The sequence below is a fragment of the Cygnus atratus genome, chromosome 1 (assembly GCF_013377495.2).
Source record: "Cygnus atratus isolate AKBS03 ecotype Queensland, Australia chromosome 1, CAtr_DNAZoo_HiC_assembly, whole genome shotgun sequence".
NCBI classification, from domain to species: domain Eukaryota; kingdom Metazoa; phylum Chordata; class Aves; order Anseriformes; family Anatidae; genus Cygnus; species Cygnus atratus.
The window spans coordinates 108,518,494-108,540,445 of NC_066362.1; the positions used below are offsets into that span (position 1 = coordinate 108,518,494).

At 40.6% G+C, this 21,952-nt stretch overlaps 1 protein-coding gene across 1 annotated transcript in view; it reads right to left on the reverse strand.

The window, feature by feature from the left end:
- The window catches only part of APP (amyloid beta precursor protein), a 210,383-nt gene that overhangs the window by 132,414 nt on the left and 56,017 nt on the right, over nt 1–21,952 (reverse strand). Inside the window, exon 3 of the mRNA XM_035545590.2 lies at nt 11,406–11,535. Coding sequence (XP_035401483.1) covers nt 11,406–11,535 — 130 coding nt within the window. The remainder of the gene's footprint in view (nt 1–11,405; nt 11,536–21,952) is intronic.

Here is a 21,952-nt window from a genome sequence, read left to right on the forward strand (position 1 = left end):
GCAGCTTTCAGTACTTCACAGGGGCTTATAAAAAAGATGGAGAATAACTTTTTGCTTGAGCAGACAAGGACAGGACAAGGAAGACTAGTTTTAAACTAAACGAGAGAAGATTTAGATTAGATGTTAGGAGGAAATTTTTCACTCAGAGGGTGGTGAGGCACTGGAACAGGTTGCCCAGAGAAGCTGTGGATGCCCCACCCCTGGAGGTGCTCAAGACCAGGTTAGATGAGGCCCTGAGCAACCTGATCCAGTGGGTAGTGTCCCTGCCTATGGCAGGGGGGTTGGAACTAGATGAGCTTTGGGGTCCCTTCCAACCCAAACCATTCCTATGATTCTATGAAGCATGGAACTGAAGATCTGCATTTTTCACTGAAAAAGGGAAGCAACAGATTTAAAATCACAACTAATATTAAAACATTAATTGGATACCATCATCAGGGAAACCGATGACCATTTTCAATATTCAAGATAAAGTCATCTTATTTTAGTGAAGCATCAGGTCTTACAGCAGTTGTTTGGTTATATGACAAACAGAGAAACAGCATCGTACTTCAGTGCAAATGAAGCAATATCAAACAACCCCTCAGACCCTGTCTGTAACTGTCATAATCAAGAGTGCTTTAAATGAAGCCATTTTTATCACGATTTGTTGCAAGCAAAAATATAAAGGAAAAGCTAAGTTCAGGCAATTATACCTTTCTTCACATTGGATGCAGTACTGACAGATGTGGAAAAAAACCTTCCCACTGAGAACATAAAGCATACTTTTGCTATGACAAAAGATTTTTTTTTTTCCTTAAGTGCTACCTTGTCTTTGTGCTAGAGCAGACTAATCACAGAGCTCTCAGGAAGCATCATAGGGTATCTCTCTATTTTCCTGGCTCAGGTAGCATCAAGTGAGATGTGAAATAAGATGATAGGGAACAAGTGGCAGAGCTGATGAAAAGCTGGGAAGAGGACAGAAGTAGGACTGGATGGATAGCGGATGCTGAGAGGAAGAGGAAGCATTTAGAGGAGATTGATGCTAAGCTAGGAAGAGGATTACTCAGAAAGAAAAGGAGAGGAGAAGAAACAGCAGTGCCTCAGGTGAGGAGACATGAGTGGAATGGTGATGGACAAGACAGTAGGGCCTGGTGAGTCATAGAAGTGAGCAAGGCTGAAAAACAAATAGAGAGAGACTTAGTAAGAAGAGCAAGACAGGGATATGAACCCTTAGAGAGGTAGAAAAGCAGCAAGTTAGAGGGAACAACAGAGCTATGAATTCTGACGATGCACTCTGACAATGGAAAGGAACCCATGAAAGCACAAGAATGCCTATTGCAGATGAAAAGAACTTTTAGTATAAGTGCACAACAGCAGGTACCTATAACAACATCCAAAAAGGGTGTACTTGTAGTGTATAAAAGCATACAGGGGTATTTCCTTAAGACAATGTTTTACCACCAGTTCCACAGATCTTGAGGTCCCTAACACCTGTTGGGTTAGCCTGTGGTGAACTGTCCTGTTGTTTGTTTTTAACCTTTGCAGGCTCTCAGCACCTGCAAGATTCTGTGGCAGAGAGGTGAGGAGCTCACATGCACACTGTTCAATAAAACACACAATTGTACAACACCCCCGTTTGCCTGGAGCCTGAGGCCTGCTAGTCTCATTTGATAATCTGAGGTCTCATCTTGGAAGATGGTGTGAATGACCATCCCTCATCCACCTTCTCCCCTCCAAGCTACTCGTGACTTAGCAGAGCACTGTCAGAGCCTCCAGGCATCTCTTTTCTATGCTGTAAATGTCTCATCTACAGTGTCATTTCTTCTATAGGAGATGCAACCTATTCAAAGTGCTCATCGACACTCTTTAAATTGCTCAATTTCTATCACATACTTCTTAAGAGGAAGACTAGAACTGCACACTGTTCACAAATACATGAAAATTCACAGTAGAAACAGTGGCACAGTTATATTCTGAGTTGCCATCCAGAGGGACCTTCATAGGCTTGAGAGGTGGGCCTGTGCAAACCTCACGAGGTCCAACAAGGCCAAGTGCAAGGTTCTGCATCTGGGCCAGGGCAATCCCAAGCACAAATACAGGCTGGGCAGAGAATGGACTGAGAGAAGTCCTGAGGAGAAAGACCTGAAGACCTGCGGGTGTTGGTTGATGAGAAGGTCGACGTGCTGGCAATGTGCGCTCGCAGCCCAGGGTAGATTCTAAACTAAAAAGGGTAGATTCAGATTAGACATTAGGAAGAAGTTCTTTACTATGAGGGTGGTGAGGCACTGGAACAGGTTGCCCAGGGAAGTTGTAGATGCCCCATCCCTGGAAGTGTTCGAGGCCAGGTTGGAAGGGGCTTTGAGCAACCTGGTCTATTGGGGGGCATCCCTGCCCATGGCAGGGGGTTGGAATTAGACAATCTTTAAGGTCCCTTCCAACCCAAACCGTTCTGTGATTCCAAGACTTACTCCCTGCTCCTTTCCTAACAATTCCTCGTGCTGCTGTTTTTGGCAGTAATGAACCAATATTTTCACAGAGCTACTAATGCCTGAGGTCTCATTCCTGAGTAGTAAGGGGCTACTCATAGTAACACCATATCCACTAAGATAAACTTATGTTGTGATTCCCCCATGTACACTACTTTTATTGCATTGATTTTCTCTTGCCATTTTATCTCTAGTCAATCAATATCAGAGACCCACCTGAAACTCTTCACAGCTTGCTTTTATTAATTCTACCCTAAATAACTTAGTGACTCCAGCAAATGGGTCATCACACAATTTACCCTCTTTTCCAAATCATTCACAAGTATTTTGTATGTCACAGGCAGAAGAACTGATCTCTTTGAGATTCTTCGACTAGTGACCTTTTTCCACCTTGAGGATGGACCATTAATTCCTACTTTTCTTTTTCCTTATTTAGCCACGTAAGAGTTTTCTATTCCATGGTAGATTAATTTCTTTAATAGCTTCTGGTAATGGACCTTGATACATTTCTTTTGAAAAATTGAAGTAGACACACTATCCATTTGCCTATCTACTCCTTTAAAAAAAATTAAAGTGCCTCTTCCTCAATACCATACTCAGTGGCAAACCCAACATTCCTAAGTGCTTAGTGCTTCAAACCTTCTCCCCCAAAAAACAGACTTAATGAAATGCATTTCCAGGATCTTCCTTAGAACCTTTACAAATATACAGTGATTCCCATGACTCTTCCTTTGCAGTTAATGAATCTGATCAATCAGACCAGAATGTATTTAGGATGAAATTTTATCACGGCTTTCAGTTAGGTGGCAGAAAACTGTAGAAAGACGCTCCACGTGTAAATCAATTTATTGACACGTGATGAGATGTACACTTTCCTTCCTCCTCCTCTCCCTATCTTGCCTTCCTGAAGGGCTAGGCAAACAACAACCTTCAATTAGCAGAATTCTCCCATGGCAAAATTAAGTACTGCTTGCTGGAGGAAACACCCAAACAAGGATGAATCAGCTCTGTGGCACCACAAAGATCCTCAGATGAAAACGTCCCATTTCATCTATTCCAAAAGCTGGGTGTGTACAATGAACAAGGTATGAAACCTATGCAGTGACTTCATACATTGTTCACAGGTTGCATGTACGTGAACGCACATGTCAATCAAGAACCGTGTATGTGTATACTTCATGAAGACTTGTGTGCATGCGTAAGTACACATGCATGCTGCTTCAAATGTTTTTAATATGGAGCCAACCACTAACATAACTTTGAAGTTTCCCCCAGCCCTTCTCCATCCTTCTAACTATAAAAAGGGATGGACAGTCCTTACCTCATGACCTTTATGAAACTAAAACTGTCTCCAAAGCACTCAGGCAAGATGAGAGAAATTTCTGAGGGGAAAATTGGTTTTGTCTCCAGGCAGGGTTTGAATGGCAAGCAGTGCATAAGGCTGAGGGACCTGCTGAGCCAAAAGGCAGGAACAAAATATCACAAAGAGCATTAGGAGCACAGCACTGGCTGGGTACCTGTGCAACCTCAGCCTCTCCAGCACAGCTGGCACAGAGAGGGCCACGATAAGGTCACAGGGGCTACCTTAGCTTTCTGATTTCCCAATTTTTGAGCCCTTAACTTCTCAACCTTACCAATACTCCCTCAGCACTACCTTTTGTGGTGAACTGTCCTTATGTAAAGCACTGAAGATAAAGTAGGAATGCTTGACATTCAGACAACTCAGATAGAGTTACAAGAGACAAAAAACTTAGTCCAGCCAAACTATTACACATTTCAAAACAGCCTGGGCTTTTTTTTTTTTTTTAAATATTTACTACAATTTGTAATGCTTTAATAGGTGGCTATTAACAAGACTTCCACGTATCCTTGACAGCTTCCTGTGAGCTGTTCTTCAGGTGTATACACCACTTGCTCTGATTTCTTTTCTGCATTTTAAAGAAGCAAATATAACACTTATTTACAATATTTACTTCGAAGTACATTATTTTACTGCTGCAGGAGTAGACTTGCAGAAGTGTTTTGTTCAAGATCTCAAAAAGGTTTTGTGTTTTGTCTTATCCCACAAATCCATTTCTCATTAAAATCTTACTCCAGTCACCAAACAAATAAAACCTGTGTTCACCCTAAAAATGGTCAGAAATACACCAGCTCAGATTCATTCCTTCTGGGCTAACTGTACAAAAGTATGGTGTTTTATATCTACTCTTACACATGAAGGCGCATTCTGGTCACCACCAGCACACTAATTGTGCTTCACGTCTTCACTTCAAGGTTTCTGAGGCTCCAGCTCGAATTTGGCTAACAAACAGCTGAATCAATGTTTGGCACAAGCGAGGAGGTGGCAGACCTGTGACTGACTGAGGAAGTTCTCACTTGCCTGGTGGCTGCTTTCATTCAGGATTTCTCTGCCCACTCCCCACCTCTTCCTCTAGCAGACGGTATTTTGTCCCCTGAAGCATGCCAAAAGCCACATTAATGATTTATACAGTCCTTGGAAAGGCACAGCCATAAACCAAGAGTCAATGCAGCTGCTAAGAACTACAATGAAAAGATAATCTCCTCATTGTTTGTGAAAACCATCAGTAAGCCTGCTGATACTTGGCAGCCACCTTCTTCCCTACAACAGAGGCTGACCATAAAATTCAGGCTGAGTTCAGGTATATAAGGAAAACCACTTCAACTTGATAAAGCATGTCAGGCCATGCTCTTAATTACACCGCTCCAAAGCAGGGCATTCAGGAACACACTTGATGAAGAGGCCCAGATTTTGCTGCAATTAGCTCAGCAGCGAGGACATGGGAATAGGAGGAGATTGAGACCGCCGGCACAGCGCCAAGGAGCTGTCGGCCCGCCAGCCAAGGGTGGTTTTGGGTCTGTGCAGGGGCCTGGCGAGGCGGCACCTGGAAGAGGCAGCCCGAGCCCAGGCCGTGATGCAGCGGGGGAAGGCAGCTTGCTCCCACACCTCACTGTCCCTCAGGAGATGCACCCAGGCTGTGCCGGCTGGGCTCTCCTCCACCCATCAGCACCGTACCAGAAATACCACTGGCAGGCAGGAATATTGTCCACTAGGGAGAAAAGAGCAGATATGAAAGGATTTCTCTCAGCAGCACTGCAATGAAGAGTTGCGCCTTTCGTTGCACCTTGGGTTTCTCTGCCCGCGGTCGCCTCGCTAAGCAATTCAAGCTGGCAGTCTTCTCCGAGATCCTCGCCCTCTTGTCAGCGAGCACTGTCAGAAATCTAGACGTGATGCAGTCATGCAGGCTGAAAATAAGCGAGTTTTATATTTTAGGAAAAGAGTGTGGCATGAGGCTTGCCTGCATCACTCCTGTGGCAGAGCAAAGATGGAGGCAAGCTGGAGGCGGGCAGCTAAACCAACAGTGACAGAGAAACTCTGTGACAATTAATGTCATTCAGCTGATTAGGTGCTGCATGGAAAAGCCAGTGGAGAGCTCTTCCAAGCTGTCTGTAAGAACAGCTTTGCCACTGCAGCTGGAAATAGGCCCACTAGGGGTAGTGGCTGAGAGAAAACAACAGGCAGTACTGCCAGGTAGCAGCAGCATACAGGCATTTCACATGCTCATGTGTACAAATCCCACAGTTAAAATCGCAAGTAGACTACCAGATGAACCAGAAACAGTTGTGCTGTCAACTATATATTTATTTAAATTATTTATTCCAGGCATAACCCTCATGTTTCCTTTGGTTTAACTGGCTATGCATGTGTACCAAAGCTTGAGTACTCCTTTTTGTCAGACACCAACAAGGGGTTAACTTTACAAGCTGTTAGAGTAATAAAGCATGACAAGTTAATAAGTATTTTCAAAGATGTTTTTGTTAAAACCCAATCCAGAAGTCAGCTTTCCACCACATAACTAAACAGCAAAATATACTTGTCATATAACCTAATCCATTTGTTTATGGAGAAATGATCGGAAACAATCAAAGTTTGATTGACAGAGGCTACATACATAATGATATTGCAATACATCTGGATCCTTCAAGCATTGCCTGAATATGGGGCTTAGCAGCACACATTAAAGAGGCAACAAAACAGAGTCGCACGTGAGCATGCAAGCAAGCGTTTTACACGGCACAGTTAATCAAAGCTCTGATAATTCCCCTTTACCCCATCTCACAGCTGGATGTCCACAAACATCTATGTAATTTAGAGGCTATGGTGTATAACGAGCAACTAGGCCAGGGCATATTTCACCAACAGTTAATGAAATGCCATCTATTCAGGAAAGCGTAGCTATACATTTATCTAAGGTTTTAAAGGAATGGCACTGCTGGGACAAGGATGCCTGCTCCTGCAGCAATCTTGGAAAATTGAGTGGATTACCTCATTTCACAGCCCACGTTACACAAATTTGCCAGCTGCTTTTCCTCATGGAAGATGGGAAGAGAAGAGAAAGCAAACCAGAACTGCTTATTGCCCATGCTACCCCAGAGCAAAAAAGACCCAGGAAGAAGTCCTGCCTTACTGCTGCAGCCGGTGGTACATCTCCTTCTACCTTTAACAAGGCCAGATTTGCAGTCAAGATATTATTCTAGAACAGTTTACAAAGTGAAGAAGCAGTAATCATGGGCTTCTTGACACTGCTTGCTGAAACCCTGCAGCCCAGACCCCGCAGCAAGAGCCTGTTTTTTGCGTGCTGAAGCAGTGGGGATGCCAGCATGCTCCCTCACCCAGAGACCATGTCAAGAAGCACCGCAGATCTGTACCCCTCGGCTTACAAGTCTCACTGCTCACCATCTTCGCCTGAGCACCAAAACACATTTGTGATTATGCCAAGCAGCACACTTCTCCCTCAAATAGCAAGATTTAACCCTTTGATCTTTGTATTTAAAAACTCAATCTTTTGAACCATCACATCAGACTGCTGTCTTCATGGCAGAGAGGGAGAGAGAGACCTAAACAGATTCCTATTTCTGTTGTGAGGTGGGTAACAGAGCTTCAAGCCATAACAAGCATACACTGAAAGATGTCATTTTCTGAAAAAATGAAGATAAAAATAAGGATACTGTTAAGGCAAATGCCTTCACTGTGTTCACAGAGGTAACTAGAATTTATTCAACAATTTCCATTTCACAAGAAGTTTTCTCTCCTCAGTAAACAAACTGTACAGTAGCCCCTGTGTCCCTGGAAGCATGCAAGAGAGATTTATCTGATTATCTGATTTAGAAACAGATTTAGTGCATAAGAACATTTTCTCAAAACCTGTAGTTTTAAGAATATCTCCACGCCTTGCACACCAGCAGAATATCATATCTTAAAAACAAATAAAATTGATAGTGCTTTTCTTCTTTGTTTTGATTAGTCATTGCAAAAGCACATGGCTCACTCAAGGCTTTCATTTTGTCGTATTTAAGTTATCTACATACTTTAGCTGCATCTACTCACGAAAAGGAAATATGAAGCCGTGTAATCCAATAAATCTGATCAATGTTACCAGAGTATATTGCTACAAATTGGTGCACTAACTACCATGCAAGAGTCTCAAAGAGAAAAGCTAACGGAGCAGTCAAGTGCTGAAGCGATATGCTCTCTACACGTCTCCCAAGGCCTTGGCTGAAGACTGGAATGCAAATGGACCATGAAGACGCTCCAGCCTGAAAGCAGACATATTTCTGTCACTCAGTGTTTTTCACCTCTGCAGTAAACAAATGTCAAGATGGAAGAAATGTTCAATTCACTCAAGATTCTGAAAGTGATTTTCACTCCAAGATAACATTTGTAATGCTATGAAGAGCTTTAAAAAACCCTCCAGGGCTTCAATAAAGGTCAACATTAAACTGGGGGGAAGGGGAAGCATCACACAGACTCAACTCTGCAATCAGCAAACTTTTTTAAGGTATCTTAATTCTTACTACTTAATGGTGGTCTACATCAAGGGTCTACTTCTGTTAAGATTACTGCAGAATGGGTACTACCAGAGCCTTACTTCTGAAGTTGCCCACTACCAACCACATCAAGGGTAGTAAAGAAGCACATGAAGAGCTGATAAGCAAGATCAAACACTAAAAAAATATATTTTTTTCTAGTATTGAAATGGTATTAGCAGGGGAGAGAGAAAAAAATACTGAGCTGTTTGTGCAGGCTGCAAGATTAGTTATCGGAATTAAAACAAAAAACACGATATTGTATAAAGTTAAAAGACAATCCATCATCAAAGCCATGAGACACTAGCAGCCTGAATTCAATCAACTTGCTTCCTCCAGTCTTACTCCCTTGATTTACAAGGCAGCAAGTCTTTAAACTATTTGTAACTTGACCACAACTATTAAATTATAGAAAAATCAAAGTAGTAAAATAATAAAGTAACTAACTGTCTTACAGGAAGAGTAAGTAATCAGTCTTTGTTAAAAACAAAAAGAAAAAAAACAACTCCCTCCCCCCCCTCCTTTCAAGACTTCTGCTCTTTTCAGGGAACCTGTTTATCTTATGGCCAGCTTTTCCACCATGAGGGCAATGAGCCAACAAGACGTTGGGAACTAAGCAAACCTGACTTCCCATGGCAGGGGTATACCACCACGCTTGGGAAAATGACCCACTCCATCAGACTCCCACACTAATGCACTTTCACTGCATGAAAGACAGCCTCATTTAACTGCTGCTGTAGGACCCCAGAGAGCAACTAGAGGGCTGTTTGGTAATTTGGCAATTCTTCCTCCAACGGAAGTACTACATGGTCTCTCTCCCCCCACTACACTCTCAGGAACATTAGTATCTCCTCGGGATTTTGTTTCTGTTAGCTTTATTCTAGTCATGGTCAAAAGCTAGGATGAAGGAGAAGGATGACAAACATCCATAAACACAGGCAGACAAATGTGCAAGCTCAGTTACACGGAAATATGGCAAAAAATACTTTTTTTTAATATAAAATTGGAGTTAAGGGCAAAGTATTAATGGGAATGAGCTGCTTAAATGCCTTTAAAATTTTTGCCTTCAGCAAGAAAAGTCTAACTTACTACCTAAGATAGCAGACATTTAACTCTTGATAATTTTTCATTCAAAACAGCAGCTCAGGAAAAATACCTTAAATGTCCAAGCCCAGTTCCTCACACCTGCAGGCAACTGCTCATAATGCTGTTCATAATTTTACGAACTTCCTTCTAAATTACTAGGCTTCTTACTCCTATCCCTTTTACCAGGAAGCTGCTGGAGCTCCTTACTCTTGCAGAAGCTTCCTTGTAATTTCCAGATTAAATTTATTCATGGCCAATTTATATTCATTTGCTCTTGTGATGACATTGTCTTTTATCTTAAATTTAAGTTGTAAGTTCTCCAAGGCACTGACCAAATCCACATAAGAATGCAGAGTCCTGAGCATAATACTTCCCTGATTGTAACTCAGAGCTTTGATTACAATCACAATACAATAAATAATAAAAATTAGTTTTCGCACCTCTACTAGTATGCTCTTCTTCCACCACATCTGTACCTAAGCCAAGTGGGCTCACATGGAATTTGATCAAATATATTATGATGAAGCCGTGTGAGAGTGCAGTCCTGCTCCGCTTCCATGAAGTTGCTTACCTTGCTCTACAAGTTTATCTGTTCTACAAGCTGATGTTTTTATCTTGATCATGGACAACGAACGAAAGCACAGCAACAAATGCAGAGATGACCTTATTTAACATTAAAAAAAATTTGGTGTAAGAGAGATCAACATAACGCACACAAAGGCTTGGAAAAAGGTCCTCCCCAGAAGTCTTGACTTGGGGTACTTCCTGAACACTCATGCTCAGAAAAGACTCATCATTCTTATCTACAGTGGCATCACAACTACATACCACAGCTCTAGAAACATGCATTTCCTACCCATACAATCAAATGCAGGATCTAGAAACTTTACCTATTAATAAAGTTTCCCTCATATTTCTAGACGGACTTTTCACATCTGTTGGTTTATCACCTTACTGGTAGCACATATATTCATTACTCTGCAGTCCTGTTGTTGAGTTAGCCCACTCACTGCCTCTGTATCAGGCAGCATGCCACGTGTTTTACCCAGTCTAAACAAATGAACAGAAATTCTAGAAAGATTGTGTATCTTCTGGAATTTCTTTCACTGTTTGTTTAATCAAATAACTGGCCTCAGATGCTTTCCACGCAGTATTTTATCTGCCCTGGCATAACAGAACAGCAAGCTCCAACCTTGAACTCCAACATGTAAACATGAAGCCAGACTGCCAATTCATATGATTTAAAAATGACACTGGTAAAGCAATGTATTTAAATATACCATGGAATAATTTCAAGATAAAGATGTGATTAGAATATTAATGAAAACAACAAATTAATATGATTCTCAATTTTATGAATGCTGACTGAAAGTTAACAGAGAAGTAAAGGTTAACAAAAACACAGCCAAACAAAAAAAATCCAAAGGCATGAATCTCCCTTTTAAATTGGTGAACCGATTCAAAGTACCAAGAACACAGCAGAGAATAACAAGCTACTGCTACAAAAAGGTATTTGCAGAAAGATATGGTATTTTATTGTCTAGTTTTTGCTTGCTTTCAATAAAAATAGATTCCATTTGGTTTTTACAGTAACAGTCCAAAGACTAAATATGTAAATAATAACGAAAAAACGGTGTATATTTAGGGAAAAGGTGAATAGCTTATAAGCAAAGAACTGTAAACTGGGCACAGATGAATGTCTATATGGAAGAAAAGTAGGTAACAGACAGTGGCAAAAATCTGGGGAGTAAGCAGAAGTCTGTTTTGCAGTCACTCATGAAAATAGCATCAGGAAGATCAAGAGCATTTTCTATTTAAGGTAGTTCCAAAGGACTGGACAATTGGACAAAACCCACCTCAGAGAAGACAATAACATAGAGATACAAAAGATACTTATGTAGACTCTGTACTTTTTGTCATAAAGAGATAGAAACTTCAAAGAGCAGGAAAAAGACAACTACTCACCCAAACACCTGTACGGAACCACAATATGTGGGTGACCATTGCACTGCTTCCATCCTCTCTTGCACCAGTTTTGGATTGTCACTGGCTGGTTGGCTTCGACAACATTGGTAATTTGCAATTCAGGGTAAACCTAACATTAAAAATATAAAGAAGAAAAATGTTATCACAAACATGCACTCTGGGTCACGCAATACGTAAAATGGACATCATAACACAATAGTCCCTTTCCTATCTTCTCCCTCTTCTGCTGTACGTTTGTATTTCAATTGACTTCATGGTATAAGTGTGGACACTTGCCTAAAAAGCCAGTGTATTTGTTTGTCAGTAAAAACATGCAGCTGCTAGCTCACAATACAATGGTGGTAACAGATGGCTGTCAAAATACAACTTGGCTGCTTATACTTGCTTAAGCTGAATATCACCTGAACAGGCGTTTCATGGTTGACTAAAATACCCCCTCCTTCATGTCCAGGATATCACTGTTCTTGCAAAACTTCATATATTGGTCCTAATCTCCATACATCTAGAATTAATAGCATGCCTTTATGTTTCTCTTAATCATTTTAACCAACATCATATTCTGTCCCACTGCAGTCTGCATAGTATCTTGTTCAATCAGTTATTCATATTTAGGTTTGTATAACCAATACAAATGCCTTTCCAACTTTATGAAATGGCTGAGATCAAAATCCAGTCTGTTCTTTATAATGTAATACTCTTTCAACACCCACAACCATGCTACCAGCAAACAGGATGACTAATTTATTGGGAAGCCACAACTTTGATCAAACTACATACTTGGCTTTTTATCTCCCTCAGTCCTTTAAACATAGACGCCTTTTTAAATTATTATTTTATTGTCAGTAACAGCTCCTCTGGTCTCTTTTGCCAATTTTCTGGACAAGTTTTAGCTGCTGACCTTTTGTGCATACCCACGTCGCAGTCACCTTGTACAGAGAGCATCTATATGAGCTTTTCAGTTCATAAGAAGCACATTACCTCTAGCAATGCTGAGGTTCACGCTGTGGAGTGCTTTCAGAGCAGGCAAACTAGATTCTTAATGGAAAAAAACCAAAGCAGAAGATGTGCTCCAGGAGCACATCAAACACCTCCCCAGCCATTAATGGATGTTACTCCATGCAACCAAAACAAAACCTGCAAAATGTGCTCAGTGTGATGCTCAGCCCCAGCTGCTTCACTCCACGCTCCCAACTCTCCCCACACCACCCTATTTGCTACCATAGCCTATGGCTCTTACTTTTGATTTTTCACATCAGCCGTCTGCCAGCACTAACATCAGACTCAGAAGGGACTAGCTTTCCTTCACCTTTCCTCAAGCAGTCCTGACCAATTTCCGAGTATGTCAAATCTGAGGATTTAGGCAGACTGAAAACTCAGGCCACTCATACCTACCAACGGAGAAGGAAAATACAAACAACCCTGAGGAAAAGCAACTAACTGGAGGATTTTTTTGGACCATCTGCAGAAAAAGAATATAATCCCAACTGAAGAGAGCTAGGTGAAGATGGGTGACTTCCTCAAGTCTAAAACCAATGCTTGGAAAATCACTGTAAGAACCTCTGCAGCCCTCTCTGAGAAAAAGGGATTATCACACAAAACAAGGCCAGGCATAATAGCAATGCTAAAGAAATTACCAGTTAGAGAAAGAAATACTCTACCTAAAAACTGTACTTTATGCTGAGGAGACTGAATGCCAGCCTTGCCTGTACTACAAAACAGCACTTTTTAATCAGATACTTATCAGACGTAGGCACTTCACAGGAGTTATCTGAAATGTTTTTTCCACTTTAGCACCCCCAGCCCATTACGGCGAAGGCATCAGGTGCAGTCTTCTATCCTAACCCAGCATGCTAGACTTCAGATGAAGCCCACAGAGCAGAACTGAAAACTTACAGCAGAAGTTTTTCTAAGCTCAGAAGATTGTGGCTTTGCATGGTTCTTTTGTTTGCTCTGCAGCAGGTGACCAGGGCTGACGGTCACCACCCGCATTACAAATACAACATTCCCGATACACTGGCAGAAAGCAGCTCCAGAAGAACTTACTGCTCCCTCTGTGCTTCAAATACTGGATTCTGAACAGAAACAGCAAGGTTGCAAATTAAATGAAAGCTCCCCTGTCATCTTCAACCTCATTATCTTTTGCCTTCGCCTCCCCACTTCCACCAAACAGGTCTGCACATGCTCGTGCTCGGCTCTTGTTACAGCACTGCAAGAACAGATTAGGATTTCACCACGGTGGGAAATTTCACACCTCAACTGCTGTGAAAATATCACACTGCAAGGCACCATAGCTACCTCAAGAGATAATGAGGAAGATAAAATCGAAAGATCTGCTTTTCTTCGGACACCGCCTTTATCATCATCATCACCCTACAATCTCCCAAGTTTGTACATCCCCAGACGCTGCACTAATTACAGCCCACTGGCACGTAACATTGGATGCTGGCACAAACCACACGCTTAATACAGCACACGGTGTCATTGACACATTCTCACGAGGGCCATTTGAACATTTCTCAGGGTTAAGTGTCACTCGTCACGTACCAGGAAGTAAATCTCTTAAATGAAAGAAAAAAAAAAAAGCAAAAAAAATTTCAAAACAGTTGGACTGGAAATGTGAAAAGAAACTAAATTACGGAAAAACTCCAAATAGTTTGTGTATCCACAGAACGTGTATAACGCTTTAAAATGACTGGAAATAGAATCCTGACACGTGAGAACAAAGACACATTTAGCTGCTTTCCTGAGGTGAATTGCTAATGAGTAAGGCTGAACTATCACTGTAGAGTCTTACACCATCTTAAATAGTAAGACTGGCTGGGGAAGGAATTAATGCACTATTTTTATTTTCACTATCTCCCCAAACCATCATTTTAACTATTGGTTTGTACAGCAGACCAAATTCTAAGGAGTTAACAGTTTGTCCAAAGGACTCAAGGAAGAAGAAATACAAAGAAGCCTCTTCTGTTCCTACATCAGTTACCTAAGTCCTAATTTCCTTTGACAGTTCACACAAAGCTCTGTCCACCCTTCACATGAGAAAACAGGCTTTGAGTGTCATTATCAATAGGTTAACGCCAGTAATTGGTATGCACTGACGAAAGTTCCCCTAACTAGACTTATGTAAGACACTTGCTCTGAATTGAAGTGGGACCTACTTAGTGGCATAGAAAAATGGGATTCATATTTATTTATAGTGTCCCTAATGAGCCATTGTTCCCCCTAGATAGTCAGAGTGTGTAGCTTTAGAAAATTACAGGACATTGAAAACTTCCAACTTTATCGCAACTTGTTGCACAGCCATTCCTTCAATACATTTTAAAAGAAGTGATGGAAGAAGGAGGTCAACAATCAAAAATTTTTAACTGCCAATGGAAATTTATAGTTAGATCATTACTTACATCAAATTTCCTTAAATTAACTTCAGAAGCAAAAAAAAAAAAAAAGCCTCTGCACTCAGCCTATTCAGAATTTAACATGACGCAGAGAGGTTACGTTCACCACTCTGAAGCCCGATGACATTTGGATTTAGAAGTAAAATGTGTATGTGCTTAATAAAGGGAGTTTTGATCTGTTATCACACAAAGCTATTGATGATACAGTTGTGACAGTATTACAACAATATAACTTAATCTAATATGTGAATATGTGTTATTGAACGAATTCGGTATTATCTTAAAACAAATTGGGAAGAGGAAAAAAGTGAAGAAACTGGGAGGCAGAGAAGAAGATTTCAGTAACGAAGCAGTTTCACTCAGCCATATCTGCTTGGTAGAAGTGAACAACCTCTATTTAGCTTGGTGCAGCCTTGAAGTAATACTTGAGCATAATCATATGAGACAGTCATCTCTGACACTAAAAGACATTTCTATTCAAAAGCAGAGGATTTCATTTCTTGGTATTATTCATTACCCCCCTCATCTCTAAAGTAATTCTGACCATTCAGGGTATTGTTTCTTTTATCAAATTATTCCATTAAATTCTTGAAAGGTTTACAATGTTAGCTGATTAGGATTTTAGTGGAGCCATTTCAATTTACTTCTGATTTTTTTTTTTATACAACTAAGATAACAATAACAATAGAAATCACTACATATAAATCTTGAATTACTATCGTAATATGTATAGTTGGAATTACCATTACAGATTTATTCTGAGTTCTGCTTGAGCTTAAGGATCTTTTCCTATATATTTCAAAAGCAGAATCATCACAGGGGAGAGAGCAAAATTCAGTTTTAGTCTCAAATGACTTGAGTTACTTCATGATCCTCCATCATGAGTATGCTCCATCAATGGAAACATTTAAACTGAAAACATACAGGCCCACATTTGCACATAAACACGTGTACACACACTCTTTGTAAAATACAAGGTGGTATTACACATTAACGTGAACAGAAAAAAAACAACAGTGTCTTAGACTAACAAATTTAAAGTAAAGTTTAATTAGTAACTGGTGTCCATCTTCACCAAGAGTTTAAGACTGCAGAGAACCATGGCAAGAGGCAAAAATAATTGTTTAAGGTGCAAAACTATCATACTGTAATCACTTGCTATTAATTAAACATTTCAGTATTTTTCTCTGAAGTGTATCCCACATCAATTTGAATTTTGACTCTTTCAAATCAGAAATGTGTATTAGTCTGCCACAACATGCCACCAATCACCAGTCAGAAGTACATACATTTTCTTATTATCATTTCCTTTTATTTTTTTCCCCCCAAATCCTTCAGTTGTTTGCTGTACCTACACATGGTACCTTGGCTTAAATTACACCACACATTTGCTTTCTAGATCCGCCTTGCACCCTGTGTGGCAGCATCAGACACGGCAGGACGTTGAAGTCAACTTGAATTCAAACATAATTCTCAACTCTCTATTGTCACAAGAAAAAAAAAGTCTTTTTTGTTTCAGTCTCTCTAAAGCATGCTACTTCAGAAATGGTGCTAATTTACCCCAATTCTGACAAGTACTTATGAATTGGCAACCTGCTAGAAATCTATCTCAGTCAGTGGCAGTATCTACATTAAAAAGCAAATATAAATGACCACTGAAAAGCTAGAAAGAAACACACATACAACTAAGAGATGAAGAAGAAACTACTACTGTAAATAGCCAGAACAAAAATTAGGGTGTTTTTAGTAGTTACATCTTTAACAACTTGAATAACCCAAATGCTTTGATCTACTTAAAAGAAAGTGGAAAATAATCAAACAGTATTTCAGTTTGAGTTACAGCCAGACCAACAAAATCAAAACAAAATAAAAAATCCACCTTGGCTTGTGGACATATTTCCTCCCAACCAGACCATGCAAGCTTGTACTTTTAATATTCTATACTTATAATGTTGATGTTACTTTAATATTTAGAACTACTTACTGAAATTGTCAGACAATTAGCTTTTTAAAATTGCAATAAATAAATAAATAGTGTATGTGATAGGTAACTATTTACCTCTGTGCTTTAAATAAAGGAAGAAATTTGATTGTTTCAGTGAAACAGTTTGCAAACAGTTGAAACAAGGACAAAAAATGCCTGCATTTAGCAAGCTGTCTTTAGGAAGGCAATGGTGTTAAAATTGTGGAAAATGTCGTTCTGACAGTTATTATATCTGAAGGAAAACTAAAAGATTCTTCGACTATGGGAAAAAAAAGCCTTCCATTTCAGATTAACAAATTACAGTTGGACAGAAACTATTCCTTTTTGGAGTGCATCTTTAAAAAAATCCTATTGAGGTTTTTCCTGTTAAGAGGGCACAAAGCAAACTACACCTTAAAACCACAAGAAGGGACAGAACACCAGCTGCTTCACAGTATTTATCATCAATATATTATTGTACAGCAGCGGTGAGCAGACATGCCATGCTCATTTGCAAGAGTTTGGCATGCTGAGAGGAAGTGCATGACAATTATTTCTGTGCGTCCAGTATTTCTGCAAGCTCTCCAGTCTACAGCTTCTGAAGCATCAACATTGCAGACTCCCAACTGTCCTAGGCCAACAGCAACAGTAGTGGCATCACACGAGCTGCGATTACACAAGCACAGCCAAACTGGAATGAAATACAGGTTGCAAGACTGAGACCATGGTATCTGCACAACAGGCAGCTGCGCACAGATTCAAGTTACTATGCATCTCATGTCAAAATATTCTAGTTTATTAACGTGTTGTTTTTTTTTACAACTACTTTTCTACGTTACTATGGAGGGTTTTGGTATAGGGTGATTTTGGATTTTCATCAATTAATATCTAAACGCAGGCTCAGGCTTTCAGAAGCAAGAGGCTTTAAAGACTCAGCTTTTCTGTTTTGTTGTTCACTTTTTATATTTTCTGCTGCATAGTTATGTAACGTAAAGGTTGAAAAAAATGTCAAAGCTAAAAACCTCCAAGAAAAAAAGAACATGGGCCTCACAAACTGCTGTGGAAAGACCTTCTCTTGAACTCCTTGAAAAAATAAGGAAGAAAAAAAGCTAATTTATTGAACATGTTGGTACCAGATGTAACTACGAGGACTTACTACCTTTATGCTCCTACTCATTTCAACCAGCTATCCTATTTTTTCCCTATTTCTTCAGCAATTGTGGCCCAGGTTATGATTTTTAAGCCATGCTTTCAGTGCATCTGCTATAGCCTTACCTGTATTAGACCTGTAGACTTGACAGGTGAAGCAATGGTACTGTAACCACGAAGCACAGTAAATCCATCAGCTCTGCAGTCCTCCCACATGGACACCGAATTGTCACAGACACAGGCATAATCCCTGTCCTAAACTGACAAGAGGGGATGCCAAGCAAGCTTTAGAAAGATTTCAACAGGCTGACATGAAGGCCCTGCTATGTGTGGTCAAGTTGACTACTCCGGGCAGCCCCCAAGGGCCAAAATCTGCAGGCAGCAGCTGTTGTGTTTCATGGGAAATGAACCGTATTTTGCCATGCTTGCTCATTTCACAATCACCACCTCCTTGTCTTTTTTGCTTTTCCTCAAAGCAGTATTATGCAGAAACAGTGCTGTTCTCCTCCCAGCTAGCCTATCCTCTTAGAAGGTTATGAAATATGAACTCTGATTGCTGAGTAAAAGCAGGAATAGTTGCCCTACCAGTAGCACTGCACATGCTGTGGTACTGGCGTGGTTGCACAGCAAACACTCTGTATAACACAGGCCTGTGGCCCCAGCAGTTGGCTGAGGACCTTCGCCTCTCCAGCCCAGCACACTTCTGCGAGTCAACACTGAAGCCTTTCATTTTCTGCCAAGTCTCTGCCGGTTCAGCCCCGCTCCCTCATACCTGACCGCACTCACTCTGCCTCAGCTTTCTCAGCCACACGGGTGGTTCCTCACAGAAGCAAAACTGTATGACTGTTGAGTATCCCAATTTTTCATGCTATTCTGTGGCCCAAGGAAGCCTTCACTTGCTTGGTGAGGATGAGAAAAGGAAAAGTAAATAAACCCAGCACCAGCTGTACTGGTATAGTTTCCAAAGCATCTTTTAAACCTCTTCATTTTTTCCTCCAAGTATGCAAATCCAGTGACCTTCATTACTGACCCTATCTGAAAGAGGAAAAAGAAGAAGAAAAAAGGAAAAGAAAGAAAGAAAAAAAAAAGTAGGGGTGTGTTTTGGGGGTGGAGAGGATAGATGACAAACCTTTCAGGCATTATCCACAAGTTGGGAGAGAAGATGGGGGCAAAGAGGGGAAAGAGGACAATGTTTCTGCTGATTCACTCTTGGTTATGTAAACATGCCTTCACTGCTTTTCTATGTGCCCAGGGTTTATATAAAATCTTGTACAGTATCCCAAGTTCTTTTAGTATTGAGAGTGGTAAAAAACCATGAGCTGTTTTTAGTTCACTGGCCACTTGGGTTGGTTTGCCTGCAAGCGGCTTCATAGGTACATGATCCCTTCTCCTAAAAATCCCTGATGTGTTTTTAACTGAATTTTCACAGAAGACTGCCACTCATCTTATAATTAAAGCATTCAAAAAACCTGCCAGACTTGAGGTAGTGTGCTCAACCTTAATTCACACACAGGGCTGCATGCTTTAGCAGAGGCTTAATTGCATGCTCCCACACTGGCTTCCTCTGAGTGCTTCCTCTGCACAGAGAAAGCAGAAGCATATGGGAGCAGAAATAAGCCTGCGTGGTCAACCCCTCACTGCCTTTCAAGTCCTTGATGTTACAACACAAATATGTTTGCATGCAATAAGAAAACCAAACCAAAACTCCTAGCCCTGCCAGAAATTCTGTTTACCGCGCCAGGCCTCCAAAGCCTCTCCTGTATAATTATGGAGGATGTCCAGCTGGTCATACTACAAAACCTCAGAGCAAACAGGGTTAGACTCATGGCCTCTTGTAAGCTGCTTGCCCATCCACCTTCAGCACTTACTCTTTAAATGTGACAAACGCCTCTATGTCTCTGCAGGTAGAAATCTTTATTCAGACAGAGGTGTCAGAGTCCACTTTGCCAGGCTACCTGAAGCCCGTTTGGTGTTACTCTGCTCAACCACAAACAGAAACGGTGACTACACCTGCCTGTTACTCCACAGCATTGCTAGAAGCAATTAACAGTTTGGGTTTTCAGCCTTTTTGGTTTTTGAAATTAAATCTCTGCAGGAGTAAGGTTAAGTATCAGAACAGTGAGGCAGAAGAATATCTCACTTATCAGAGTATTTTCATCTCCAGGTCACATATCATATACAAAGGATAAGGACTGCTTTTGACTGCCACAAGGGTCACAGCAGTCCCCCCAAGAGGGGAAACCTGGCAGACGGTAGTTCCGAAGCCAAAAAATCTCCTTCTTCAGGCACAAGACCAGCTTTCATCCTTCCCATTACCTCTTTAAGGGTTGTGTGGAGCACAGCATCACCATGTAAAGCAAGGTGGGACAGTACAAGCAGCTAGAGCCTGGGTCTGGTTTCTGGGATTCTCCTACAGGCTGCCGTCCCTCCCATAGCACATGTCAGTGGGAAGAAGGCAATGCATAGTACTCTTCTGACAGAAGCAGCCCTTAGTAGGACTATTCTTTCAAAAAAGAAAAAATAAAAAGAGGCAAAAAGTCAGTCTGACCTTTCTATTTTGTTGTATTATCATCACGAAGATGGAACAACACTATTTCATCTCAAGCATGATACGTTTCAGAAAGGAACGGTAGGGAAGGAGCCAGACCTTCTGCCCGAAGACAGGGTGGTATTCTGAAAGCACTCAATTAAGCAACTTAATAGCACTGTGGAAGTCACCGCCAGTTTCCTTCTCTCCTGCATTAAAAAAATAATCTTCAATATTAACAGGCTGCAACTCACATTTTATATCACCAAATTACCTACCTGGACTAGTTTCACAAGCTTCATCTGAAGAAACCACATATCTTTTTGTCAAATGGGAACATATATGGCTATAGTTGATTGGGTTGTTAATTCTGTGTGTTGAGTATGCTATAGAATAAGACAAATCCAAGCAGTAGCTATGAAAATATACTTGAGAAAAAAATATAATTGTTCTCTATTCAACTCCAATGAGTTCCATTGCTTACAAAACGACCTACTTTATGTCAACGGTGTCCTCGGGGCCATGCAAGAACTGTCACAAAGTAACAGGCCTGGGAACTCATTTCTAATAATCTAATTAATTTATGCATTCTTGAGTTTACTGAGGAACTAGCCAACGGGTGATTTATTAAACTAAGAGCCTAGATTCAGTTGTTTGCATGCCCCAAGAGGCAAACAAGGATGTGATTTCCCTTTTTATGAAATCAACTTCAGGGCCTACTATCAAGAATATGAAGTAGTAATGTAATGGCATATTCTGAAATACTGGTTATACTCTATCATTCAGAATGCAAGAAAACCATGCATTCAGCTTGGCTTAATTCTGCAGTGAAAGGAATACAGAAAAAGATTGGGCAATTTGCAACCTAGAAACTATCAGGCTACCTAAAATACACTTTACCGTAAAAAAACTGAGAAGTTAAACACGAGGAATGAAGACATCATTAGTACATCATCAGAAAACACTCCAGATCAGTAACGTTTCTTGTTTGTAAACTGCTCTCTTAAAACACTAGCATGGAAAAGAATATGAATGAAGATATATTAGGCATTTATTACCTCTGTTACCAGTACTAACTGTATGTCAGATTAAAGGAAGTTTACCATCAATGCTCATCTTATCAAAACTGTTGCTGTGTGTTTCCGAAGCCCTACCTGTTCAAGGGAACTGCAATCTGGAGCAGCCACCAACACAGTAGTTCATTTACTGTTTGCATTTCACATGCGTCTGTTTCAAATAGGGTACACCATAAAATGACAATGCTCCAAAAAATGTGTACAACAAATTCTGGTATCACAGTATGCCCTGTCACAGTTTCAAAGTAGAATAAGCTGATTCAGCTTGATTAGATCCACATGGACTTATTTAGGATTTTGCTTTACAATATCTACCTATCCCCCATTTAAAAAAAAAAATCACTGAGTTACAAACTATTGGAAACACTTTAGGAGCTTAGAAATTACACTGTAGGAGACCAGAAAACCTCTACATC